This window comes from Carassius gibelio, chromosome B13 (genome assembly GCF_023724105.1).
Source record: "Carassius gibelio isolate Cgi1373 ecotype wild population from Czech Republic chromosome B13, carGib1.2-hapl.c, whole genome shotgun sequence".
Lineage (NCBI taxonomy): Eukaryota > Metazoa > Chordata > Actinopteri > Cypriniformes > Cyprinidae > Carassius > Carassius gibelio.
Genome location: NC_068408.1, coordinates 8,335,554 through 8,360,811, shown reverse-complemented (window position 1 = coordinate 8,360,811; position 25,258 = coordinate 8,335,554). Strand labels below are relative to the sequence as shown.

The window sequence follows — 25,258 nt, the reverse complement described above, 5'->3', positions numbered from 1 at the left end:
ACACTGATATCTAATGTTCCCCTCTCTTTTCACCTCTGAACATCTTCCACATGTTCTATCTCCAGCATTCATCAACTCATGTCTTCCTAATAGTATCTTTCCCCATCGTATTTAAGTGGGCTCAGATTACAGCTATGCTCAAGAAACCTAAACCTATTAGTGCAGTAAAAAAAAAAAAAAAAAAAAAACAATAGAAATGTCCCACACAGAGTCATTGAAAAAAAAAACATGCTCACTCGCACTCTCTGTTCCCTTGGGAAGATGTAGTTTCTCCACCTTCATCTGATCTGCTGAGATCTCACAACCTTCAAGACTGAAGACACACCACTTCTCTGAGCATTTAAACCGTAAACAAATGTAAATACATTCTATACTTCTCTGGTTTATCCTTGAAATCTGGTGTTGCTGATGCTATTAATATTAGCTTTTGTGCTTGTCCTCTTTTATACTGTAAGTCACCTTGGATAAAATCATATCTTAAATGATTAAGTCTAAATGAATACATGTAATAAAAGTGAGAAAATCAGCAGCCAGAGTGAGTGTGCATTACACAGAAACAGAAAAGTGAAGAAGAATTGACTTCTGGCCTTGGTAAAAGGCTGCTTTATTCCGAAAAAGAGTGTGTGTTGCTCTTTTATAGAGACAGAAGGGTTGAGTGCAGTCTAATATTCAGACTGGAGAAGGTCTTTAACCAGCCAGTTCACGGACACGACAACCTTAAAACAAGTCGTTTTTTTAACAGTTGACTTGACGGATTCAAGTCTTTGTACTGAAAAGTTACATTAAAATGTATTCAAGTAAACAGTTTACTCTCCTGGAAAGTCTGATTTGAGATCAGTGTCTGAGGATTAAGAATATGATTCTAGCTCAGTTTTTGAGATCACTACTTGTGTGCAAACTCACATAAATCTGAGCCTGAAAATAATGTGCAACAGACTTTGGCAAAAATGTTTAATTTGTGCAGAATTAAGCATCATAAAACTCCATTAGGACCAAATCCCAGGCCCAGTTTGAGGGCTCCCCGTTGCTGGTAGTCATTTGTCAATATCTGAAATTCTTTTATCACATTTTTTCAATTTCCTTTTCTCTTTCTTTTTCTTTTCTATACCTCTGTACTCCTCTCTTATAATGTTAAGATCAGACCTAAACTGGTTTAAATGAAGAGCTGGGATGTAATACTGGGGTACCCAGTTATCTATTGAAATATCTGTCCAGGGCCATTACCTAAACCAACCAATAGATCCATTTTGGAAAGTAAATGCCAGCTCATTTTTCCACCGCTGTCTATTACAGGAGATAATGGACTCTCTGCCCACTCCATCTGGCATTTGCCATTACTGCTACCGTACGGAAACCAGTTGGAGAAATAACTGTAATTCAGAAATAATTACGAATGGCATTCTGCAAAATTAAACTTCGCCTCCCGAGAAGTGGTATGAGCAGCATATGACTGAATGAAAAATTCAACTCGGTGCCCTCTCTTTCTCTTACTCAGTCTTTCTCCACTCAATTCCCCAGCAAAGCATGGAGAGGTCTTGAAAAGGAACACACGGTTCTTTAATTTGTCTCCTTTTCCTGCTTGTGTTTCGCTATTGCCAACTGAATTGGAGCTGACAAGCCTTATTGGACCATGAAGAAATACCAAAATTTGCAGATTAGGCCACTTCACTATTCTGTGAAAAATTAATTAGGCTACTTTAGTTTAAGGGTTTTAAAAGTTAGTGGGGTGAGGTGAATTGAAAGAAATTGAGAAAGTTCCAGCATAAATAAATTTGGAGCAAAATTAGTTAACTCCAACTAATTAGCTCATTAGACCTTAGTCATAGCAAAGGTATTTTGCAGATGAAAATGAGGTTATAAGGGATAGGCCTACTTACAGTCTTAATATGTTGGTTTGGCAAGCAATACGTTTTGAGAAAAAGACTATATATATATATATATATATATATATATATATATATAATATATATAGTCAGCTGAACAATTAGCATTTTAAACAACAGTACAGTCCTGTTAAACTACTTGTATTTCTAATGGCCCCTTTTTCATTCCTGTCAGAAATTAAATATGTATAAAAAACTAAAAACAAAAAAATGTTGAAAACTTTTACATTATACTGCATTCAGGTGTCAGAACAAAAGGACTGTAGCTATTCAACAGCGCATGCAAATATTGCTGTGCACCTGTACATTTTTATTTATTTAAATGTTTTAGTTAAGATTAAGAAAAAGGCTAATAAAAAGTGCATCACAATGGCGTCCCCCAAAGTAAGTTAAATAAAAAAGCTTGGGGGAGTCGTACGAGTAGGTACAAGTGCATAGTTGCATGGTTCCAGTAGCTATAGCCTATATGCGTAACTTTTTGAAGTAATTTATCATAGTTGACTTTCAAGTTATTCAAAGCGCGCGCACTACGTAAACGCGAAGCAGAAGTCGCGTTAGCGAGAGAAGGTAGCAACAGCTCGCTGTGCGATTCTTTGAAGACTCTGTAATTACCATCTAAGTACTCTCATCATTTATTTATTTTTCATTTATTACGTTTAAATATGATATGACTACGTGTTTTGTTTAAAAGTTGTTAAAATAGGCCTACTTGACGTTTAATGGCGCACTGTTCCAGCTTCCAGGCGGTCAAAAGATCACTCAGTTGCAGTGCAGAACGAGCATCAACAGAAGATTGCGCCTGTCTTTAAAATGTATGAACAAAACTGTATTATAAGGTCAGTATACCTGAAAATAAATAAATAAACAAAAAATTCACAGACCAATGAATATAAATAAGTTGCAAGTGTTTTAATGTGGTAAAATCACATTAAGGAATTCTGGTGGACACTAGTTACCGTGAACTTAGACCATGGACATGGTGAAGTGTGGTATGATATGGTAATTTCCTCTAGTCCCGTTGATTTGTCATAACTTGTAAATCTCTGCCTCACGCGGTTAATAGGGGCGGCTCCGGGAGGGCGCGGCTGCCAGTGACGCGCGCTTCTAATCTTTATATCCAAAAACTGATTTCTGCCAAAGTACAATCAGGCAAAGTGCGCTATTAGGACACTAGCATGTGCTTGCATGTCTCTCTCTCTCTCTCTCTCTCTCTCTCTCTCTCTCTCTCTCTCTATCTCTCCCTCTCTCTCTTGCGTCTGTTGCTAACTTCAGTGCTCTTCTTTCTCTTCGTGCGCACAGTAAATCAGATATATAGGCTGCGCAGCGCGTTTCCAGCTCATCAAACAGATCTCTGCTCTGTTCTCTCCAGCTCACCTCACCTGCTGCCTGCATGCTGTCGGTAAGTGCATCTCTAACTATTTAACCACCGTACTAAAGCGGTAATCATCATTTCCTTTCATTAAAAATGTGCTAAATTAGTGATAGTTACCACTGTCTTCAAAACAGAAACTGAACAAAATGAAAGAGATACTCAAAGCTTACAATGTCTGAAGGATTATGATTTTACCCAAGTGACAGTAACTATAGTAACTCAGGTATTTTGCCCGGAAGCTATGGTTACCATTGCGTTAATTGTTAGTGTTCATTTGACACAAAAGGTTTACTAATCAAGATGTTGTTAAACTTTGAACACTTTTGAAATAGTTAAAGAGTGCGCATATGATGCCCAAAGATGTTGCCTTGGTAGGCTGCTGAATAGGCTTTGAGAGATAGAAAGAGAGAGAAAACAAAAACACTTTATGAAACGTGTTGCAGTGGTTGAATAAATGTAGGGTAGAGCAGGGGCGAAAGTACCATTTTTCAGAAAAACATCATTTTAAAAGATCATGTTGTAGTAGACATATACTGTATATATTTCTGCTGTGGCCAGTAACTCAGAAGTGTGGTCCATCAACACCAGGTGGTATTTTGTAGAAATGTATAAAGTTTTCAGTATAATTTTACTTTGAAGCCGCACATTGTTACTTTCGACCCCATCAGTTGGGACGAAAGTAACACAACAATAAAAGATAGATTTTTTTCTGTTACTCTTATTTTTCTTAAATATGCCTGATTGTGACCTTGTTAATATGTAACTGCAAACATATTTTGTCCTTTATCTTTGCAAAAAAAATATTAAATTACATTTTCAAATTTTCATTTTAAATGTAAGTTTCATCAGATGCCTCAAAACCTGACTGTAATTTTTTTATCGTCAATTTCAATTTATTTTTATAAAATGTTTTTTCAACAGAATGTACAATATAAAAATGTAATTACATTAGCATAATAAAAAAACTCTAAACATAATGTAACAGTAGGCCTGTTTATGTTTCCATCAGTTGTTTTTATGCATAAATTGAAAATGTGCTTTAAAACATCTGGAAACACTGCAAATTCATAGGTGGAGATGTAAAGGCTAAGACATGGCTAAAACCTAAATATAAATGCGATATAAACGCCCTCTCAAAAACATCTGGATAAAACCAGACCTCTGTCTGTCTTTCTGACCCTCACTCAGACATATTCTTTTGGTATAATATGACATAAACATTTGTAAGAAATGTTGCAAGACACAGAAATTCACAATATAGCATGCATTGGAACAAAATAAATACTTTTTGTCACTGTAGTGGGACAAAAATAACAACTTTTAAATGAGGAAATCACGTGATATTTCTCAGCTCCGTCAAGGATTGCTTGCTGAATATGCTGTCATAGCTGGGAATGCAAATGCAGAAAGAGGCTCAGAGAAAATCGCTTTGTTACTTTTGTCCTACATTACTTTCGACCCCGCTGTCCCCTAATGATTTGATGTTTAGGTGACGATAACCCAAGTGTGCTTCAATATAACTTTGCCCAGGGACCCCAAAAGAGCAACAAGGGTATGCTAGAAAATATAACATATAAAAAGTATAATAAGCATGTTTTATAATAATTTTATGTAACGCAAATGACAATATAGTTTTTTATCCTTTCTTCTATACATAAAATAAAATCAAATAAATATTTATTTCACGGTTTATATTTTAGGAAGGGAGTTCCTCTTTAGGTTCCTCAAAACAGTCCTAATCTAGTTTAAGCCAGTGATAAAAAAGATGTTATAACTTTTGGAATAACAGTTTAATACTGTTTATTTATTTATTGATTGATTTTTAATACTTTTTTTATTAATTTAATTAAATTAAATTTAAATGTTAATGCTAAAAGCCTTGACAGACAGTTTTTATTGTCTCTGCACAAACACGGTCTATTACTCAATGTGGATCGTGATAAGATTAACAGATAATAAAAAGATAATAACATTAGTGATGAGTTATAGGCATGAGTTCAATGACAGAAGGAGATCATAAAATTTTAATGAGACAGGATAACTGTTTTCTGTTTTCTTTTTATTTATTATGCTATTTAAAAGCCCTTGCTACGTGTCCTGCATTTAAGCTAATTGAGACTTGTTATAGCACTTATATATCATTGCTCTTTTGTTGTTTCTGATTGCTTCCATTGTCCTCATTTGTAAGTCGCTTTGGATAAAAGCGTCTGCTAAATGAATAAATGTAAATGTGTAACAGACTGCCACCTGAGCAGTGTAATTTATTACAAAAAGAGTGTTTCAGATAACACATTCATTAAGTATGGTATTAAAATGACCATCTGTTGGAGTTTAGTATTCCTGTTTTCAGGAATCTCAGAGGCCAAGGGCAAGACTTCCAAAATATCTGTTCTGCAGATACATCATCCAAAACCACAACCCCATGTAACTAAAACAAGGATCTGCTACAACATTCAGTTTGTTTTATGAGTGGTGGTGGCACTAAAAAACCCTTTAGAAACAAGTTTTTGAGGAACAGCTATTTGTCATCTTTGTTTTCTGTGAACGTGCCTGCACACACTACATCTACACTGCCAAAAGCACATGCTTGAATTAAAGATAGTTAATTTATCAGATAAATACAAAATGTTTCTATGTATAAATGTCTTTTCACATAAATGTTTTACATGCAAGAGTTGTCTTGGCCAAAATTTCCTGGTGAAAAGTGTAAAGAGTAACTCAGTGTGGCAGGTTGATTCAGTCTTATGCAATGTTTTTGACTTGAATAAAACCAGCTAATGTAGATACCACATTCTTTGGTTACCTGACAAAACTTTTTTTTTAGCGTGAGGACCACCAGTACATCCACTTTCATTATTATTTCTGTCCCTTGTGTTATAGAACTTTCAGTTATTATTCTTTTTTTTTATTCTCCAAAATCCTTTTAAAAAATTCCATATAGAACATACTGAAAATTGCTGGGAGACATTACCTCTTCATTTCATGTGTCTCAGGAAGACACCCAAGAGAATGTGAAGAAGGGGAAGAAACACTCTTTATCAGTTTAGACAGAGGTCCTTGTCCTCTTGAGCAATGGATGAGAACTCACACTGGATATAATGGCCTGTTATCATTCAAAATCAGTGGTATTTGTGATGATGGCTACAGATGGCATCCTTTTAAAAACACTAGACTATTATTCATTTAACATATGCACAAATAAACCATTTGCTGTGTTTACTTATAACTCCTGTAAAATACTGTTTTCATGAAAAAGCTACTAGAGGTGTAATGGCTTTTAAGCATTTAAATGAGATATTGCTGGGTTTGGGGTTAGCAGCAGGAGGTGTTATCCATGGGCACAACAAAAACACACACATACATACGCGAGTGGACTGTTCTGGTGACAGGTTTGTGTGACAAGTAATAGGAGAATTGGATCAAAATGTATAGACTGTAATCAGTCTGTGTCATTTAGTAATCTCAGAAATCATGCTCTCTAATTTTCTCTCTTAATATTTGTGCCAGAGAATGCTCAGTCTAGAGCAGCTTTTCTTATCATCCCTCACTCCCTGCAAAAGAAGCAAGCCTCAATTAGGAAAGCATGAATAGTGTCAGCGATCGGAGTGGTTTCAAGCATGAAGAACGTGCGTGTATACACAGATGTGTGTGCTTGATTATTTATTTGAAGCTTTACTTCAGTTGCAGATGCAAGGCTCAGTTAGGTGATGTGCGCTTCATATGCCTGATGTGATATAAATTGAAACGTAATTATTGTGTAAGTTCAAAGAAATCTCAAGTTGGAAGGAGGACCTTATTAGGATGGAGAAAAGTTCTCCCAGGGACTGTTTGTGTGTGTGATATGTGTAGGGGTTTCTTTGTCCTGTCCTTGGCCTTTTGTTCAGTGGTATGTGTGTCTGGATTGTAGCCAATCTGAGCTTTACAAGAGCGACAGGAGGGAAGTGCTTTCTCTGTCTTCCAATGAAATTTTCATTCAAAAGTTGCTTGAGTTACCATGACCATGCTTTAAAAATATTTGAAATTGTTATTAAAAGTATAATAAATCTAAACTTTTGGCATGGTTGCATGTGTGATTTTCATATGTTGAAATATAAGGTGCAGTCTGTTTAGTTTAATGGATTTTTTTTGTGCTCTTGTTCTTAGACCATCTGTTTCACACGTGCATGTGTGTATCATATTCCAGTGTGTTTGTCAGTAGTGTTTTCCAAGGAGTCTGTGTAAGACAACAAGCAACAAGATAGCAATAAAACAAAACAAATATTACAGATTATGAAGCCAAATGTTGTATGAACTGCATTTTCCCATAAAGTAATTAAAGAAATAAAGTCAATTTCCATTTTCATTATAGAGACAGAGGCAGATAAAGGTAAAGAGGGAGGTAACGTCTCTTCTGCCTCCGTTGAACTCATTTTTATTCACAGAGAGGTCTTAGATGGTTGAATAAATTGAATGGCAAAATTGCAATAAAACAAGGACAGCATTTTAGAGTTATGGCTTGAACAATAGTGCACCTGCTCCAGACAGGTGCTTATGAGGGATGTTCAAGTTCAGTTCCAGGGTTCCAGTGGTTTTAAAATGGTGATTTCCAGGCCTGGAAACTTTTAAAGCTTAAAATTTTTATAGGGGTCATATGATGCGATTTCAATTTTTCCTTTCTCTTTGGAGTGTTACAGGCTCTTGGTGCATGAAGAAGATCTGTAAAGTTGCAAAGACTAAAGTCTCTAATACAAAGAGATATTCTTTATCAAAGTTAAGACTCTGCCACGTCCCCCTAAAAACGGTTCATTCAAACGAGCCCCCACATGTCTGCGTCACTATGTGGAAATACTTGCGTAATGCCGCCCAAATGTTCACGAAAGAAAGAAGGGTATTTGAAAAAAAAACATATATTTTTTTAACATTAAAGCATGTCAACATACTGTTACACTAAATACATAAAATTATGATTTTAAAAAAAGCATCATATGACCCCTTTAAACCCCATGGAACAGCAATGAACATTTCTGTAGTGAATATAATATGTAGATGCTTAACTGTAACAGCCAAATTTGTTTCTTTTGAGTGAATTCCTTATGAAATTATTTTTTAACAATTCTTCTCCTTTAGTAGCATGAACAGCTAGAAAGGTCATAGAGAATCATTGATTAGAAAGTGTGGGAACCTGCTATCATACACCCCCTGTCTCTCTCTGTCCCATTCTTAATGCTGTTCTTGTGCACTGTTTACAATGAAGAAAATTAATAAAAAGCATAATATAATATTATACTTTATATGCCATCAAATGCGTTTCATTCATTCGTTCATAACCACTCATACCCCTCTTCACTACCTTCCCCACCCCCCCGCTGACACAGTTTTGCATAGGGCCCCCAGAAGTCTACGATCTACGGAGCCCCGCACATGACATGCAAGAAAAAATAAATAAATTGTGCACACAATTTACTAATTAGTTCTCTTGATGTACTAAAATGTGCACATGCTTACTATTTCATTCCCTCAATTTGATAATTTGTTCCCTTAATATGCTATATCGTGCGAACAATTTATTAATTCGAGTTAGTGAATCGTGCGCATAATTTATAAATTGAGGGAACTGATTAGTAAATCTTGCACACTATTAAATTTTTTTCCCTGTATGCCATGTGCGGGGCTTCATAAGGATTGGCACTAATTGAATGAATCAAATTTTTTTAACGAAGCAAGTGATTCTGTGATTCAGTAACCCATTCATAAAGACAGCAGTCACCTGCCTCGTTTCTGAAATAATCAGCCGTTTTAATGAATCTGTTGAATGAAGGACTAAATGACTCTTTAAAACTCTTTAAAATTATAGTTTTTAGAAAGAAAATCGGAATCGGCATGTCACACTTAAAAAAAATAAATAAATCGGAATTCGTAATCGGCCAAGAAAATTGCGTTCAGTGCATCTCTACTTTCTATTTATCAAAGAATCCTTAAATACATGTATCACAGTTTCCACAAAAATATTAAGCAGTAAGGGTATTTTCAACTCTGATAATAATAATAAATATTAGTTGAGCTGATGTTTTCTGAATGATCAATGAAGTCTTTGCCCTCACTGGAAAAAATTATTATTATTTTAAAATTAAAATTGTTTTTTTTTTCCTTATCAGATATATTATGTATTACCCAAGACCCAGACAGTGGACTTTGCCTCCTCATTGCAGTCATTCGCATACTACTGGTGTGTTTATTAGTGCTGGTTTATTGTATGTGTTCTATTTACAATGTGTGCTTTATTATGTCTGCATTTACAGAGAATGTTCAGCGTAATGTTTCCGGGTATATTCTTTATGGACTTGTGTTCTTCTCTCAGACAGAACACAATGTTTCAGGAGTTGTTTCAGTAATAACGTTAGCTCAGCGACATCTCACCTTTATTCTTTGTGTTTACTGAGGCAGCAGGCCAGATCTCTGACCTAAGACCCACAGATGCCCTTTAGCCTAGAGAAAAGGGAATGCTGGGAATTAAAGTAAAGTTTGTAGTTTTGAGTGTTTGTAGATTTTTTTTCTTTTTTTACATAATCTCTTAAACATAATTAATAGTAATGCCCATACAATTCTGAACTAAATAAAGAGTTTTTGAGTGATTTCACCTGCATGAAATATATAGAAAATATTTTTAACTTTTGAGAATTACTAAAAAAATTATGTAATGATTCTCTGTAAAGGGATTTCAGGCATTGTTTTAGACCCAATATATGATGATGGCTTTAAAAAAATCAAAATAAAATATAATATACATGATCTTAAAATAAACTGCAGCAAAACATTTCTTATTCCTTATTTTAACTTGTTTTCCATTTTATTTTATTTTTTATTAAGATACACTTGAGAAGCAACATTTCTTTAGGTATCAAGTGATTTATTATTATTATTATTTATTTATTTTTGTTAGAAATTTTTTTTTTTTTTTTTTTGGCAAATGTATCAAAATTATGTGAGTTTATGCCTAAATCAAGAAAACATATCTGCCAATGGGGTAAGACAAATAAAGTTATTTCAAAGGGGAAACAAGACTATTTTCTGACGCCATTGGCTGTTATTTTTCTTGTTTTAAGCAAACACAGTTTATTTTGTTAAATATTTCAGAACTAAGACTTAATTTTAAATCAGTTTGCTTCTCAAGTAAATGTGTTTTGCTTTATGAATGTTTGGATATCTGTGATAGAAAATAAGGCAAGTTTACTAAGTAAGAAAACAATTTTTTAGTCATAGGACACAGTGAATTCAAGAGAGTCCTGTGATTCTGATCTAATATAGAGACAGATTATGGAAACAGAAAGTCACACACAAACACACAGCTCTCTTAATTTCATTTTCACCACGGGGAGTAGGAGGATTTGGATGGATGTCTTTATGTGTGCTTCTAGAACAAGGAAAAGAAGCCATCATTTACAGCTTTTTTTAAGTTCAACTCTAAAACACTACACAATAAACTGCATAATTCAATATACTGGTAAACACCAGTAAAAGAAATTACTTAGTAACGATTGTGGTTATCTGCATTTTTTCTCTCTCATGTTTTCCTCTCTTGCTTTCATTCTAACAACTGTGATTTGTTGTTTTTCTATATTTGTATAAAAAAAACACACCTCGAACACATTATTTTCAAAAATAATTTTCTTTTTGAAGAATGATTTATTTGGTGACACCATAGGTGATGCTGATTTGAATTATTTTAATGAACCTGCAGTGGCTACATACTCTCATACATACATCTCTCTCTTCCACAAACACACACACACACACAGATGCTGCCTTGCAGTTTATTCAGGCTCTTTTGGGAATTCTCATAGTTTATTTGTTCATCTCTGGTTTCAGTGATACATGAAGCACAGTGGACTCTGGACCTTTGTGACAAACATTTTAAAAGAACTTTCTCCTCTGCATCTCTTACTAAATAAACATTTGAATTAAAACCAATGCTGACCTGATGTGCCTCTATTTTATGCTCCATTAACTGACCATCTACAAGTTGAGTGAGTGAGTGACATGACAAACAGCCAAGTATGGTGACCAATACTCAGAATTCATGCTCTGCATTTGACCCATCCAAAGTGCACACACACACACACACCCGGAGCAGTGGGCTTCCATTTATGCTGCAGCACCCAGGGAGCAGTTGGGTGTTTAATGCCTTGTTCAAGGACACCTCACTGTGGTATTGCCAGCCCGAGACTCAAACCCACAACCCTAGGGTTAGGAATCAAACTCTCTAACCACTAGGCCAAGACTACACTGTCATGAAAATGACAGATCCTTATAGTTATAGATATCTTTACTGATATCCAAACCGAAACAAATCTTTGAAATTGACTTGAAATCTTTAAAGCATTTTTGGACAGTTGCGAGTAGAATATTATAACCTCAATCACAAGTAAATTATTCACATGCTACCTCATTTCCTGGAGTAGCACCTTTCAATATGTCATCTTCAAAACACTCCACCAGCCAAAAAAAAGCAGTTATCTTGTCTGGTTTGGTGTGATGAATCTACAAGAAGAGAGCAGTGTAACCCGAGGCTGTTTACCTCCCTCTGCAGTCTCTTTGCATCATGTATTTTGGACAGAAGAAATAATTATTTGAAACTATGCATCATGTTCCTCTGTGACGTTTTTCTATTTTTCCAGTCACTTTTTCATAGAAGATTTTGTAAGGATTTTCATCTGCTAATAAAACAGTGTAGAAAAACATTAATTAAACAGTTAAAAAAAAACATTGCAGAAATGCAGGCATTACTAACTGTATATGACACTTACAGGAAATATTAAAGGTTTGTGCAATATGTACTTTACAGTTTAAAGGTTTAGGGTTGGTAGTTATAGTATATTTTAATATTTTATTTATTCCTGTGATGGCAAAGCTGATTTTTCAGCAGCTTTTACTCCAGTCTTCAGTGTCACATGATCTGTTTAAAAGTTTTTTTTTTGTGAAAGAAATTAATACTTTTTTTTTTGTTCAGCAAGAATGCATGAATCCAATCAAAATGACAGTGTGGGCATTACAATTTCACAATTTTAAATAAATCCTGAAAAAAATGTACTTCTTTAAAAAAGTAAGAATTTCTTTAACAAACAAAAACAAAACATACTGACCCCAAACGTTTGGACGGTACTGTATGCTTAACATGCAGAGGGTGTAAGTGTTACTCTGATATCTGACTTCCTTTTTTAAATGTCCTTCAGCAAGCACTTCCTCTGACACAGTTGGGCCTACAATTCAGTAGTCTGTTAAGCCAGGACCTCGCTTGAGTTCTCCAGAATGAGCTCCTCCACTGGTCCGGCCCCAGCGTCAGCCTCCCCTGTCCAGGCCAATCGAGGGAACTCGCCTAACATCTTACCACTTCTGTACACGTCCCAGCTCGGCATGGACAGCCAGACCATCTGCATTCCATCTCCGTATGTGGAAGCCTGTCAGGATTATTCACCACCGCACGGGGGAGAGATCAGCCACGGAGCCTTAACGCTCTACAGCCCCGTGTCCTCACCAGTGCTGGGGTACACTCATCCTCCTGTGTCCGAAAGCCTGGTCCCTTTAAATTCAGCAATCTTCTGGCCTCCCCACCCCACACACTCTACGCCGTCTCTGCACTGCCCGTCTCCACTGGCCTACAGGGAAACACATGCACACACCACCTGGGAGGACGCCAAGACACACATTAACCAGAGCAGGTGGGAAAACTACAGATCACATGCAGTGTCTTAATAATTAATATCTGCCTTTAATCTCCAAGTAGCAGCTGGAGATAGTTCTGTTACCATAGAGACAATAAAATCCTTGTTACCAGATAAAATGTGGTAAAATTTAGTTTTTTTTTTTTTATTCAGGTGCTTGCTAAAGTTTATTGAATCATGCAACTTTTTGAGCAGATACATGATATTTTCTAATCTGATTTATTGCAGGGCAGATGATAAAACACGTCTGTTCATGTCTGTTCTGATAGGATCGCGGACAGCGGGGAAGAAATGATTCTAAATGCAAATGAGAAAATTTATCTATAATTGTGCATAGCTCAGGAAAAATATTTAAACTATTATATGAAACATAAGAATTTAAAAATGCATTAAAAGCTATAGTATGAAATATTACTGAACTTGTGTTCTATGATGTTTTTAATATTCCCTTTGTCACTTCTTTGTAAAATCTAGCTAAATTAGGCAGATGTGAACAGTACCAAACAAGCAAATACATATGTATATATTATATTATCACAAAGTTACATTGATCATAAAATTATCAAATTAAACAGTAATAATAATTTCCAGGATTTTCCAGGATCCAGGATCTGGGCAATTTCCTGAAATAAAAACATATTGAAAAATAGTTTTATCTCAGCTAGTCGGCAAAGCAACATTTAGCGCCCCCCCCCCCCCCCATATATATATATATATATATATATATATATATATATATATATATATTTAAAAACACTTAATTTAAAATGTTTATGGAATATATAAAAATAAATGTGAATTAATAAAAACTAGTTCACACAGCAAGAACTCTTCACATTTATTTAGAAAAAATAAAATCTCCTTGCCCTTTTTTTTTTTCTTTATCTGTACCTTCATCTTTTCTGTTATAGTTCTGTCCTTACTCATGCAAAGCTGTTAGGGCAGCAACTGGATGGTGATGATGGCTTGAATCCCTCACCAGGCATTTTGGGTAAAGGAGACACACACTTCTGTGCGGTGTGTCATGACTACGCCTCTGGGTATCACTATGGTGTCTGGTCATGTGAGGGGTGCAAGGCTTTCTTCAAACGGAGCATTCAAGGTAACGTTGGTCAAGGTAACCATTTAACATAAACACATGCTCTTCAGATGAAATACCATGTTAATTAATCGAGGGTTTTGCCATTTTGAGTTTTTCTAAGCAATTTTTTTCATAAATCCTCAAACACTCTACTTTTTCTGTGCATGGATTTCTTTCAGAATGCCAGGGCCAGTCCTCTGAGTTCCCCCAATGAGTCTGTTTTGACCTTTCAGTAAATAGACACTACTCAAAAAGCCAGAAGACATCAGTATTTACAAATACTACACTACTACACTTTTTTTCCCCCGCAGATTAAATTAATTCCATGCAAACAAATCCAAGGATTATACAGGAATATTTTTTTTGTTTAGATTTTTTTTATTATTACTTTTAACTTGGGGAACTTGTGGCCTAGTGGTTAGAGAGTTTGATTTCTAATCCTAAGTTTGTGTGTTCGAGTCTTGGGCCTGCAGTACCATGGCCGAGGTGCCCTTGAGCAATGTACTGAGCCCCCCAAAATGCTCCCTGGGTGCTGCAGCATAAATGGCAGCCCACTGCTCTGGGTGTGTGTTTATGATGTGTGTGTGTGCACTTTGGATGGGTTAAATGCAGAGCCTGAATTCTGAGTATGGGTCACCATACTTGGCTGTATGTCACTTTTAGTTTTACTTTTATAGCTTTTTAATTTGATTCAAAACAGTTTTGGATATATTATATTTGGAAATATTATTTGTTATATTGAAATATGTTTTAAAATGTAATGTTTTTCTCTTATGAAAAAGCAGAATTGTCAGTCTAGTCTTCAGTGTCGCATGATTCTTCAGAAATCATGCACCACCCGTTTCTTATTATTATCGATTTTAAGAACAGTTGTGCTGTTTAAAGGGGGGGTGAAATGCTCGTTTTCACTCAATATCCTGATAATCTTGAGTACCTATAGAGTAGTACTGCATCCTTCATAACTGCAAAAAGTCTTTAGTTTTATTATATTCATAAGAGAAAGATAGTCTGTACCGATTTTTCCCGGAAAAACACGACCGGCTGGAGGCATGACGTGTGGGCGGAGCTAAAGAGTCACGAGCTCGAATAGGCTTTTGTGTTGAGAGCATGTGGAAGCTGTGACATTACTGTGAGGAAAAAACATCATCCAAGACAAACCATGGCTTACAGTCAGATTCAGCCGTTTATTTATGATCCAGAATCAGATCCCGAGGCTGAAACTGAACGAGAGCAGCAGTAGCAACGACTCGCTCCGAGCGGGGCTCGAACCCGGGTCTCCGGCATGGGAGGGGATGCACTAACAAGGAGGCAGAGATATTTTAAGCAGTTTTACTCACCGCCTGCGGTTCCAACACACGATCGTGACCCTTTCTCGTTGGGATTGCATCATCCTTAAGAAATAAACGATACGCAAATCCGGCATCAAACTGAGCCTTGTTTGTAAAACTAGCATCTTCGAAATGCAGGGAACAAACAAAAACACTTGCACAACTCTGTTGATGCTCTGTAAAAATAAACTCCATCCACTGGTCCCTTAATGCTGTTTTTTTTTTGGTAATCTGTGCAGGGTTGTCTTGCCCTGGCAACCAAAAACACACTCCTTTTGTGACTTTTCGCGACGCTCTCGCTCTGATCAGTGAATCGCTCTGTTCAGTGAATGCCTCTGCTCTCAGCCTCGCTATACGGGAGCGCGCGCTCTTCCAGCAGACGTGCCCTCAGGACCCATATAAGGAAATTCCGCTCCATCTAACATCACACAGACCCATACTCGAAAAAAACTTTCCGAAACTTGTGACAAATCGGAAGGAGTATTTTTGGAACAGAAATACTCCTTCAAACGTACAACTTAATTTTTGAAACTTTGTCCATGTTTAGCATGGGAATCCAACTCTTTAACAGTGTAAAAAACTCAGTATGCATGAAATAGCATTTCACCCCCCCTTTAATAGGTTCATGGAAACCATGATAAAAAAAAAATTCTGATCGAAAGGAAGTTAAAAAAAAACAATTTATTTGAAATATACGTCTTTCTTTCAAGCTTTTGAAAGGTAGATTGTACGTTTAATTATATTCTCTTAATTTCTAAAGGTAAGATTTCAAACTTACTTATTACTAATATAAGCTCATGTTTCTGGAAATTAATCCCATACAAAAATGAGAGTGTATACAAAAAAATTAGTTTCACTCAGAAATTGGTAGTAAATTTCATTTTAAAAAAGTGTTTTCTTCTTAATTTAACCAAGACATCCAAGGATGTGAGTTTAATTGAATTTTTTTCTCTCAATCTTCTTCAGGTCACAATGATTATATTTGTCCAGCCACCAACCAGTGCACCATTGACAAGAGCCGACGCAAGAGCTGCCAGGCCTGTCGACTCCGCAAGTGCTATGAAGTGGGCATGATGAAGTGTGGTAGGCAGCCGCCTCTTCCTTTTCTTGTGTGTAGCCACTTATTATTTCCTAGGGGATATGTCAAACTTTATATAATCTTGGACACTTGTTACTTTGGGGACCAATTCTCAATATTAAGTAACTATTAACTACCACTTTTGCATTAATAAACTCCTTATTTGCTGCTTAGTAATAGTTATATTATGCTATTTTATATTATGAATTATATTAGTATGTGCTTCATAAGTACTTATAAACAGCCAGTATGCTAATAAGCAACGAGTCAATAATGAGAACTGGTCCTTAAACTAAGGTGTTATCATATTGGACAGTGTGTGCTGTGCTGAGTGTGCACTTTTGATGCACGTGTGTAATTGTGTGTGTGAACAGGTGTGAGACGGGAGCGCTGCAGTTACCGAGGTGGACGTCATCGTCGCAACCCCCCAATCAGAGACAGCTCAGGTGGGGCGATAGGGGTCAGAGGTCATTCCGAGCCTCATTTAGAATTTCCCCTCAGTCCCACTCATCCACTCTTCCCTTTGGGGGACAGAGCTGAGGGGTGTGGCCAGAACCTCTCCCCAGAGCAGTTGGTCAACTGTATTCTGGAGGCGGAGCCTCCTCAGATTTACCTGAGAGAGCCAATAAAGAAGCCGTACACGGAGGCCAGCATGATGATGTCACTAACCAACCTTGCTGACAAGGAACTGGTGCTCATGATCAGCTGGGCGAAGAAAATACCAGGTATGTGTTTGTATAAATACTGAAATACTCCTTATCTGTCACACATTGCACTTTTTAAGCAATGCGTAATTTTTCCCATCTGGAAATGTAATATATGACTATTATTATCCTTTATTGAGAGTGATATTGCTATACTGTATGTTACCTATATAATTTTCATATACATACATTCTCTGGTTAGATATAAATGTATAACATACATAAAATCTGTATAATAAAATTTGTACTTATATATGTAGATCATATTTGTCATTTCTAAAAGGTTAATGGGATTCAGTCATTATTCAATCTCCCTCATGTTGTTTCAAACTGGAATGATTTTCTGCCTCCTGTAGAATAAAAAAAAATATTTTACAGAATATGGCTTGTCCATTCAGTGAAATGACAAAAAGCATTCAAAAAATAAAATAAAAAATTGTGTGTGTGTATGTGCAAGCACTTTCGGCATATGAAGGGCAAGCAGCTGTGTAAGAGTGTGTTCCGACAGACATTTGTGTGTTTGTTACTCCTCGCAGGTTTTGTGGAGCTGACTTTGCCAGATCAGGTGCATCTGTTGGAATGCTGCTGGCTGGATATATTGATGTTGGGACTGATGTGGAGATCCGTGGATCATCCCGGGAAACTCATCTTCTCACCCGATCTCAAACTCAACAGGTAAAATGCCCCACTGACACTGGAAAACAGCTCCTTCCACAGCACAGATGACACACTGGAGAGGAACATACTGAATGTGTTGTTATAGACACACCTTCATGGCCCTGATATGCTCACAGCAAATTTCTTTTTCGTTCTTTGCTTAGGGGTAAAAGGAAGTTTGAAATACCTTTGCCATACACATCCTGAAACTGCTCATGCTGTTGGGAGCACATGTGGATGTTTACTTCTACAGTACTGTATAGAACTTTTTACAATAGATTTTTAAAGCAGGGGTTCTCAACCCTGGCCCTTGAGGTCCACTTTCCTGCAGATTGCAGATTGATGATACTTTCTAGTAGCCCTGAAGTCTTTGATTAGCTTGTTCATGTGTGCTTGATTAGGGTTAGAGCAAAACTCTGCAGGAAAGACCTTGAAGACCAGAGATGATCAATTTTTACTGACTGTCTACAATATATCAGATTTGTGTGTTTTGGTGGTTATTTTCCAGCTTACCTGCTTTGGTTGTTATAATGATCACAAAGCATTCAGAACTATGCAGAGTTCATTTTTTTGAAAACTGGAAATGGGGTTTATGTTGAACGTCACCTCGCCAAACCTGGAAAACAGGTTGCATCCATTTTTAGGAGAAGTTAGTATGAACTGATTAAGATGTGTATGGACTTTTAAGGTAATCAGCTAAACTAGCTAGTAGTCCTTATAGTTGGAGTTTTATAAAATTTTAATATCTGAATGTTCAGGAAAAGACACCCGAACCAAAAGTGATGAGTTTTACTGTTTTACAGAATGTCTGTTGCACACAATCTCCAACTCCTAATTTGACCTAACTCCTCCCATATTGTCTCTCTATGCAATGGCATAGGATTCATGATATCAAAACCTGAAGGATGGAAAACAAGCTGAAATATAACAGTTTGGAAGTTACTGAATAAGAAGTGTGGTTTGGATTGAATTAGTTAAAGTCAGATCTGTGTTTTTTTTCTCTGTAGAGGAGACATAATAAAAAACAACATTAACCAGATATCCCAAAAATGCATTTGTGCTGTCAATATGAAGAATTCTTTAGATTAGAATTGTTTGAAATCTGAAGGCGTCTTCCATACAGTATGTGGGATTGGCTCGTATCTTGCTTCATGGTAACATTTGAAAAACACTGATGTTTAATGGATTTATTCATTGACCTTCAGATAATCTTCAGTTGTGTGTGTCCAGTGCATGCCGTGTTTGTGTGTGTACATACACACACTGTGAGACTCGTGAACAAAGTTTTTGAAGTTCATTATGAAAACTGATCTGTTTTTGTTCTCTTTTGTTTATGCATGGCTGGCATGTTTGTATACCTGTTTATTAAATTGTGTGGAATTAAATATTCCTCTTCCTTGGTGATTATCTCTAGGGTCTTAACAAACCTTGGTGTGTTCTCATAACACAAGCTTAGTTTGCATTACTCATTTCTCACACAGCAGTGAGTGTCTGTGTGTGTGTGTGCGTGTGTGTGTGTGTGTGTGTGTGTGCGTGTGTGTGAGAAAGAAGAATGTGTGTGAGATAGTGTGTACTTCCTGTGTCTTTCACCTGACACTTTAAGGTCATCTGTATTCATTCAAAATAAGCTGTGTATGTTAGCTAGTGTCATCTTTAGCTTGTTTTTCTATTAATTAATTAAATGTTTTTTAACCACTACGTACTTGGATAACTTTTTTTTCAGTACAGTTCGTATAACTGTGTCCTGCCATTTTGTTAGGCTGTTTGTAAAAGATGTATACAACTTTGCTTTTATTATTGTCGTTGATATATGGTGCATATAATGAAATAAAAAATATATATAAGACATATTATTTTTTTCATGTTCCTGTGGTGGTGATGTCATTTTCTTGTGGCTTCAGAGTGATAAGTCACAAGACATTCATGGCTTAAGTGATTGGCCTTTTCCCTTTTATCTCTGTGTCATACCTTTTCTTTCTCTCTAATTTGTTCAGGGATGAAGGGACCTGTGTTGAAGGCATCATGGAGATCTTTGACATGCTGCTGGCCACCACCTCCAGATTCAGAGAACTGAAGCTTCAGAGAGAGGAATACGTCTGCCTTAAAGCCATGATCCTTCTCAACTCCAGTATGACACTACTCTGATTGTGTGTGTGTTTGTGTGTGTGTGTACGTTATTGAGCGAGATTAAAATGCAGTTTGTATCTTGTTTTTTTTCTTCCTCTGCATAAGTGTAGGGCATGCTAATTACAACTGGCAAACTATATTTACATGACTTGGGTGGGGGTTATCATGTCAATGCATCCTCCATCTTGTGTTTTAACCCTATAAAGCCTACCTTATTATCATCTTTGATACATCAATATCTTTTGTAAATTATTAAATAATCAACATGATCAAAACTTTGCTGAAAACATGCCTTCTGAACTTTGATTGATAGAGTTACTAAGGCCTTTTAGTATAATTGTAAAAATGTCCTTGATATCGATATGTCTTTTTGGTCTGAAATCTTTAATGCTTTTAAGTAAATGTAAGAATACATTTTATATTGTAAGTAATATATAAATAAGCCCTACTGGGCTGAAGCAATATATAAATAATACAGTCTATGTTTGGAAAGAAGGAGAAAGCGGCGCGCCTAGCGTTTTCCACGTGTTTTTAGGCACGATATGTGAACGGCCCCTAAGACTTTTATTTGTGCAGATTCTCCAGTACAATGTTGTTTGCAAATGTTTAGTCGTAAAAGCTGATAACATTGCTTTTTAACAGTTAACATTTAAAGCTTTACAAACATGTTCTGGGATCAGTTTGTCGTTTACCAGTTCAAAATTCAGTCGTGCAGACTAATTATGACTGAATGAGAGAGGTAAATGTTTAAAGATATTTGGAATGCACTTTTTTTTCTAAGTATTCACTGCTCTTTTTCACACAGCAGGTTTTTTGTGTGTGGGGTTAGGGTTATTGTGTGTGTCCAATTTTTTTTTCTGGACAACCTTCTGATGGATTTTACTTTAAATTGTGAGAACCTTTATTAATAATTTAGTTGGGGAAAAAATGGAAAAAACTAAAATATAAGTACATAAACCGATTAATCGATTAATTGTAAAAATAATCGACAGATTAATCGATTATCAAAATAATCGTTAGTTGCAGCCCTACTTCACTTGGTCAACTTTAAAGGCCAATTTCTCAATGGTTTGATTTTTTGCACCTTCAAATTCCAGATTTTCAAATAGTTGCTCTCTGCCAAATATTGTCCTCTCCTAACAATCTATACATCAATGGGAAGCTTATTTATTCATGTATACATTTTGAAAAATGTACCCTTATGACTGGTTTTGTAGTGCTGAGTCACATATGAGCTCCATAATCTCACTACAGTATATAACACTATATGAGCCATAAAAACCTGCCTTGCCTATCAAATATGATAAAAACAATCCACATAAATAGATGTTTTTTTTTCATATTCAATTAAAATAATTTATTTTTTCATGGTATTATTTCATATGTCAGGCTTCACAGGGTTAAAACTACAGCCTGACTGCTGACTCTATGAAAAGGTTGTGGCTAGATGGTAACCTTTGGTCAGTCCTATTATCACAAAATTAACAGTTGTCTCTTTAACCGCATCAGATGTTGTGATTCACTTCTGTTGTATGCTTATCAACAGGTAACTGTTCAAGATTGCCACAGACTCCTGAAGATGTGGAGAGCCGTGGGAAGGTTCTGAGGCTGCTGGACTCGGTGACTGATGCTCTAGTTTGGACCATCTCCAGGACAGGCTTGTCCTCACATCAACAGTCCATCCGGCTCGCCCATCTCCTGATGCTGCTCTCACATATTCGTCACCTCAGGTACCACAGCAGACTGGGGCCGTATTCTATCCTTTCACAGCATTTTGTTTCAATTTTCAAATTCACACTGTTCCTTTCTTCTGTCATCCTTAGCAACAAAGGCATCGAGCATCTGTCAACCATGAAGAGAAAAAATGTGGTGCTGCTGTATGATCTTCTGCTGGAGATGCTGGATGCCAACACATCCCAGAGCAGCCGGATGCTAGCGGCTCACACGAAAGCCTCTCTCCGGATGGACACACAACAGACCACAGAGATCCTCCACACATCCAAACAGCAGCCTGCATTGAAAGAGAGCAACCAGGAGACCCGACACAGTCCACAGTGAGTGTATCCAAGCATGCACACTTGTGTTGAATTGAGCCATTTTTAGTAATACAGAAATCATATTTTGTGAAATATCTACCCAAAAGTTTTAACAAAAGATAACCACAAGATATCCATATGATAATCAAGATTATGTAACTGGTTGCCATTCAAATGGGTAGGGTCAAATAAAATAAAAATAAAAATAAATGAATACTTTTATTCTGCAAGGATGCATTAAACTGATCAAAAGTGGCAGCAAAGACTTTGATTTTGTTGCAAAATAGTTTACTATGTTAAAAATATATATATATATATTTTTTTAAAGCAGCAACAATTCATGGTTTTCACAAAATATTAAGCAGCACAACAGTTTTTAACACTTATAATAAGAAATTATCTGCAAATCAGCATATTAGAATGATTTCTGAAGGATCCTGTGACACTGAAGACTGGAGTAATGATGCTGGAAATTCAGCTTTGCCATCATAGGAATAAATAGCATTTTGAAATATATTCAAATAGAAAACAGTCATTTTAAATTGTAATAATATACTTTTTTTAACTGTATTTATGATTAAATAACTGCAGCCTTTTAAAAGTTTACCTATTCACGCAATTTTTGTTTGTTTTACAAACTATGTTAAATAGGCTGTAACATGTTCAACCTGAAACATTCCTTCAACTACAGTCATGAATCATTATATATTTCACACAAGGTTTTCTCATCCAAGCTAACACATATTTGTGTCTGTCTCTATAGAGCTGAAGAGACAGTGGATAAGACATTATATCGAGTGGACGTGGACACAGACTGACAATATGCCTTTTGTGGGATAAAATCTCCCAGCATGCAGCATCGGATATGAATCCAATTTCTAAGCCACTTGCGTAGGGTCGTGGGGGTTTCAAAGCAGACCTGGAAAAAATAAACCCTTAGATGACCAAACAGGGCTTTCAAATGGCACTCATTGCCCTAATCCCTTCGAAGGGTTTACTGCGAAGGGATGAAAAAAACTGTTCCTTGCAAACCACTTCTGCATCATTTTGAAATCAAAAGTCATCATCTGCATCAAAGTGTCCATCAGTTGTACCTGTTGAAATCCATCATTCCGATATGTCCTTCAGAAGTGGATTTATCTCATTTAGAATGCAGCATGAAATAATTTTCTAACATTTTCCCACACACTCCATATTTTGTCAATGGCTGGACAAACACAATCCCAAACGAATGTGATTGGTTGAGCCAATGCCACTATTGAGCAGGCTGAGACGCTCAAATTAACAGGATGTTAATAGCTCCACTGTGTTTAGGTTTTGGGGAATTAACCTAATTTAAAGCTTAAAACAGGAAAAAATATACTGACGACACACTGACACAACAGTACGTTTCTACAGCTACCAAAACTAAATTCATTTGATTGTATTCAGCTGCATAATAAATAAATATGTGGGAAATAAACAAGTGGACACGTGCATATTTGTACAATGTTTATTTGTAGGAAAACTGAAACCACAAACATCTTTATATCGTCTTCAACCAGTGTTTGACATTGGCAGTGCAAGGTTTGCTGCAAAATAAATTCGTCATAAAGTGTATGTTTTCTGTGATTAATGGATACTTATATCATAGTCTATTTTAATTGACCCATAATTTCATCTATACTATAACAATTCAATTAAAAACACCAAACAACAAAACGAACAGCACTCTTTAAATAACTGTGATGAATTATAAAACCAAGTCTCTGACACTTTGGCAGTTAGTATGAGTAAAAGAGCGACTAATGGGCTTTCACCAGACTCTCTGTAGGTTAAAAATAAAATAAAAGCCACATGCAGTCATGTGGATACTTTTGAAATGTGTTTCTAAAAACACACCAGACACAAACACATCAGGGTACCAGATTTCCCTGGCTGAAGAATTCTAGCTATAAACTATAAAACATAATCAGATATAATTTATTATCTCCACTGAGAACAGTTACCAATTATAATTAAAGAATTTCAGTAGTTTTACAATATTCACACACACATGAAAACAACACCAAACAGCCACCAAACTTTAGGCTGAATAAATTAAACATACATTTTGCACACACCCTAATGCCTCTCCTTCATGGCTTTGACCAATAAAATGGCAGCTAAAAGAGCTACAAATAAAATATATTCATCATTAAAAGTTATTTTACACTGACTCCTAGAAACTATGAACTGATATTCAAGCGAGTCCAATCACTTGGACTTCTAGTTTAACAATACAGGCCGACTCAAAGCCCATAAACCTATAGGGTTCAATTTTGTCATTTATACGTCAAAAATAAATACATCTGTGTGAAGGAGTATTTCAATGTTTCAATGAATATGCTGCTACATCCTATACAATTACAAAATGAGTGCACCTTTGATGAGGAGTCCTTGCTGTTCTCTAAAAATACAAATATACATCATGAGGAAAGGCTCTTTCCTCAGAAAATAAATCACTCTCTATGTGCAACAGTCCTTGGATCCAGGAACAAGGTTTGATTGTTGCAGGACAATCTACTGAATCTACTTTCACTCAAATTAATCAGAGCTACAGGATCAGCTACAGGAGAGTAAACCGAGAGGCTTGGACTACGTCCCATTCCCTCTAGAGAATGAGCTGTGGCTGTGTGTTAGTGAAGGGGACGGGTAGTTGTTCTCATGTGGGTGGGGGTCCGTTGGTGTAGAGGAGCATGGGGTAAAAGGATCGGGCAAAGTTGTTGGAAAGAGTGCAGCTGTAGTCGTCCTCTGAGAGAGGCACCAGACACGCTACAACCAGCAGCAGCAGGAAGAGGATGTGGAGGGGGAAAGCCGCTCGTAGGACACGATACAGGAACGGCCTCGCTGGGGACAACTCAGATTTGTCATCCCTGCAGAAAGACAGTTAGACAGTTATTGTTAGACAACATTTTTTAAACTACTGCTAAAATGTTTGGGTTTAGTAATATTTTTTTTAAAATAAACATTCAGGAAGGATGCATAAAATTGTATGTAAAAGTGACTAAGTAAATACTAAAAAAAAAAAAAAAAACTATTTATTGATTAAAGAAGCCTACTATTTTTTTTTACATTAATAAATATTATAATAATATTTATTATTAGAAATATATATTTATTATTATTAATAATAAATGTTTCTTGACCACTATATTATATAAAATTATTTTTGAAAGATCACGTGACACTGAAAATTACTGGTGAAAATGCATCTTTGCCGTCACAGAAATAAAGTTTTAAAATATATCACAATGGTACAAAAATATTTTTAAT

At 36.1% G+C, this 25,258-nt stretch overlaps 2 protein-coding genes across 3 annotated transcripts in view; one reads left to right on the top strand and one right to left on the bottom strand.

Annotated features, from left to right (window-relative positions):
• The first annotated feature begins 3,042 nt into the window (after window positions 1–3,042).
• Window positions 3,043–23,563, top strand: esr2b (estrogen receptor 2b). 2 transcript variants are annotated; one of them, XM_052571688.1, is made up of 11 exons: window positions 3,043–3,282; window positions 9,390–9,460; window positions 12,465–12,950; window positions 13,865–14,055; window positions 16,329–16,445; window positions 16,815–17,165; window positions 17,681–17,819; window positions 19,796–19,929; window positions 21,475–21,658; window positions 21,752–21,982; window positions 22,728–23,563. In XM_052571688.1, exons 3-11 carry the CDS (start codon window positions 12,541–12,543, stop codon window positions 22,780–22,782), a joined length of 1,812 nt encoding a protein of 603 aa, XP_052427648.1. In that variant the 5' UTR covers window positions 3,043–3,282; window positions 9,390–9,460; window positions 12,465–12,540; the 3' UTR covers window positions 22,783–23,563. The 2 variants fall into 2 exon arrangements, with proteins under 2 accessions (XP_052427648.1, XP_052427647.1); XM_052571687.1 differs by lacking the exon at window positions 9,390–9,460.
• The window catches only part of syne2b (spectrin repeat containing, nuclear envelope 2b), a 90,924-nt gene continuing 89,108 nt past the window's right edge, over window positions 23,443–25,258 (bottom strand). Inside the window, exon 130 of the mRNA XM_052571686.1 lies at window positions 23,443–24,858. Coding sequence (XP_052427646.1) covers window positions 24,648–24,858 — 211 coding nt within the window. The 3' untranslated portion in view covers window positions 23,443–24,647. The remainder of the gene's footprint in view (window positions 24,859–25,258) is intronic.

Coding starts and splice junctions, on each gene's coding strand:
- esr2b (XM_052571687.1), top strand. CDS start 12,541: ATGAGCTCCTCCACTGGTCCGGCCCCAGCGTCAGCCTCCCCTGTCCAG. Junction 17,166..17,680: donor CTGGGCGAAGAAAATACCAG/GTATGTGTTTGT, acceptor TACTCCTCGCAG/GTTTTGTGGAGCTGACTTTG. Junction 19,930..21,474: donor CATGATCCTTCTCAACTCCA/GTATGACACTAC, acceptor GCTTATCAACAG/GTAACTGTTCAAGATTGCCA.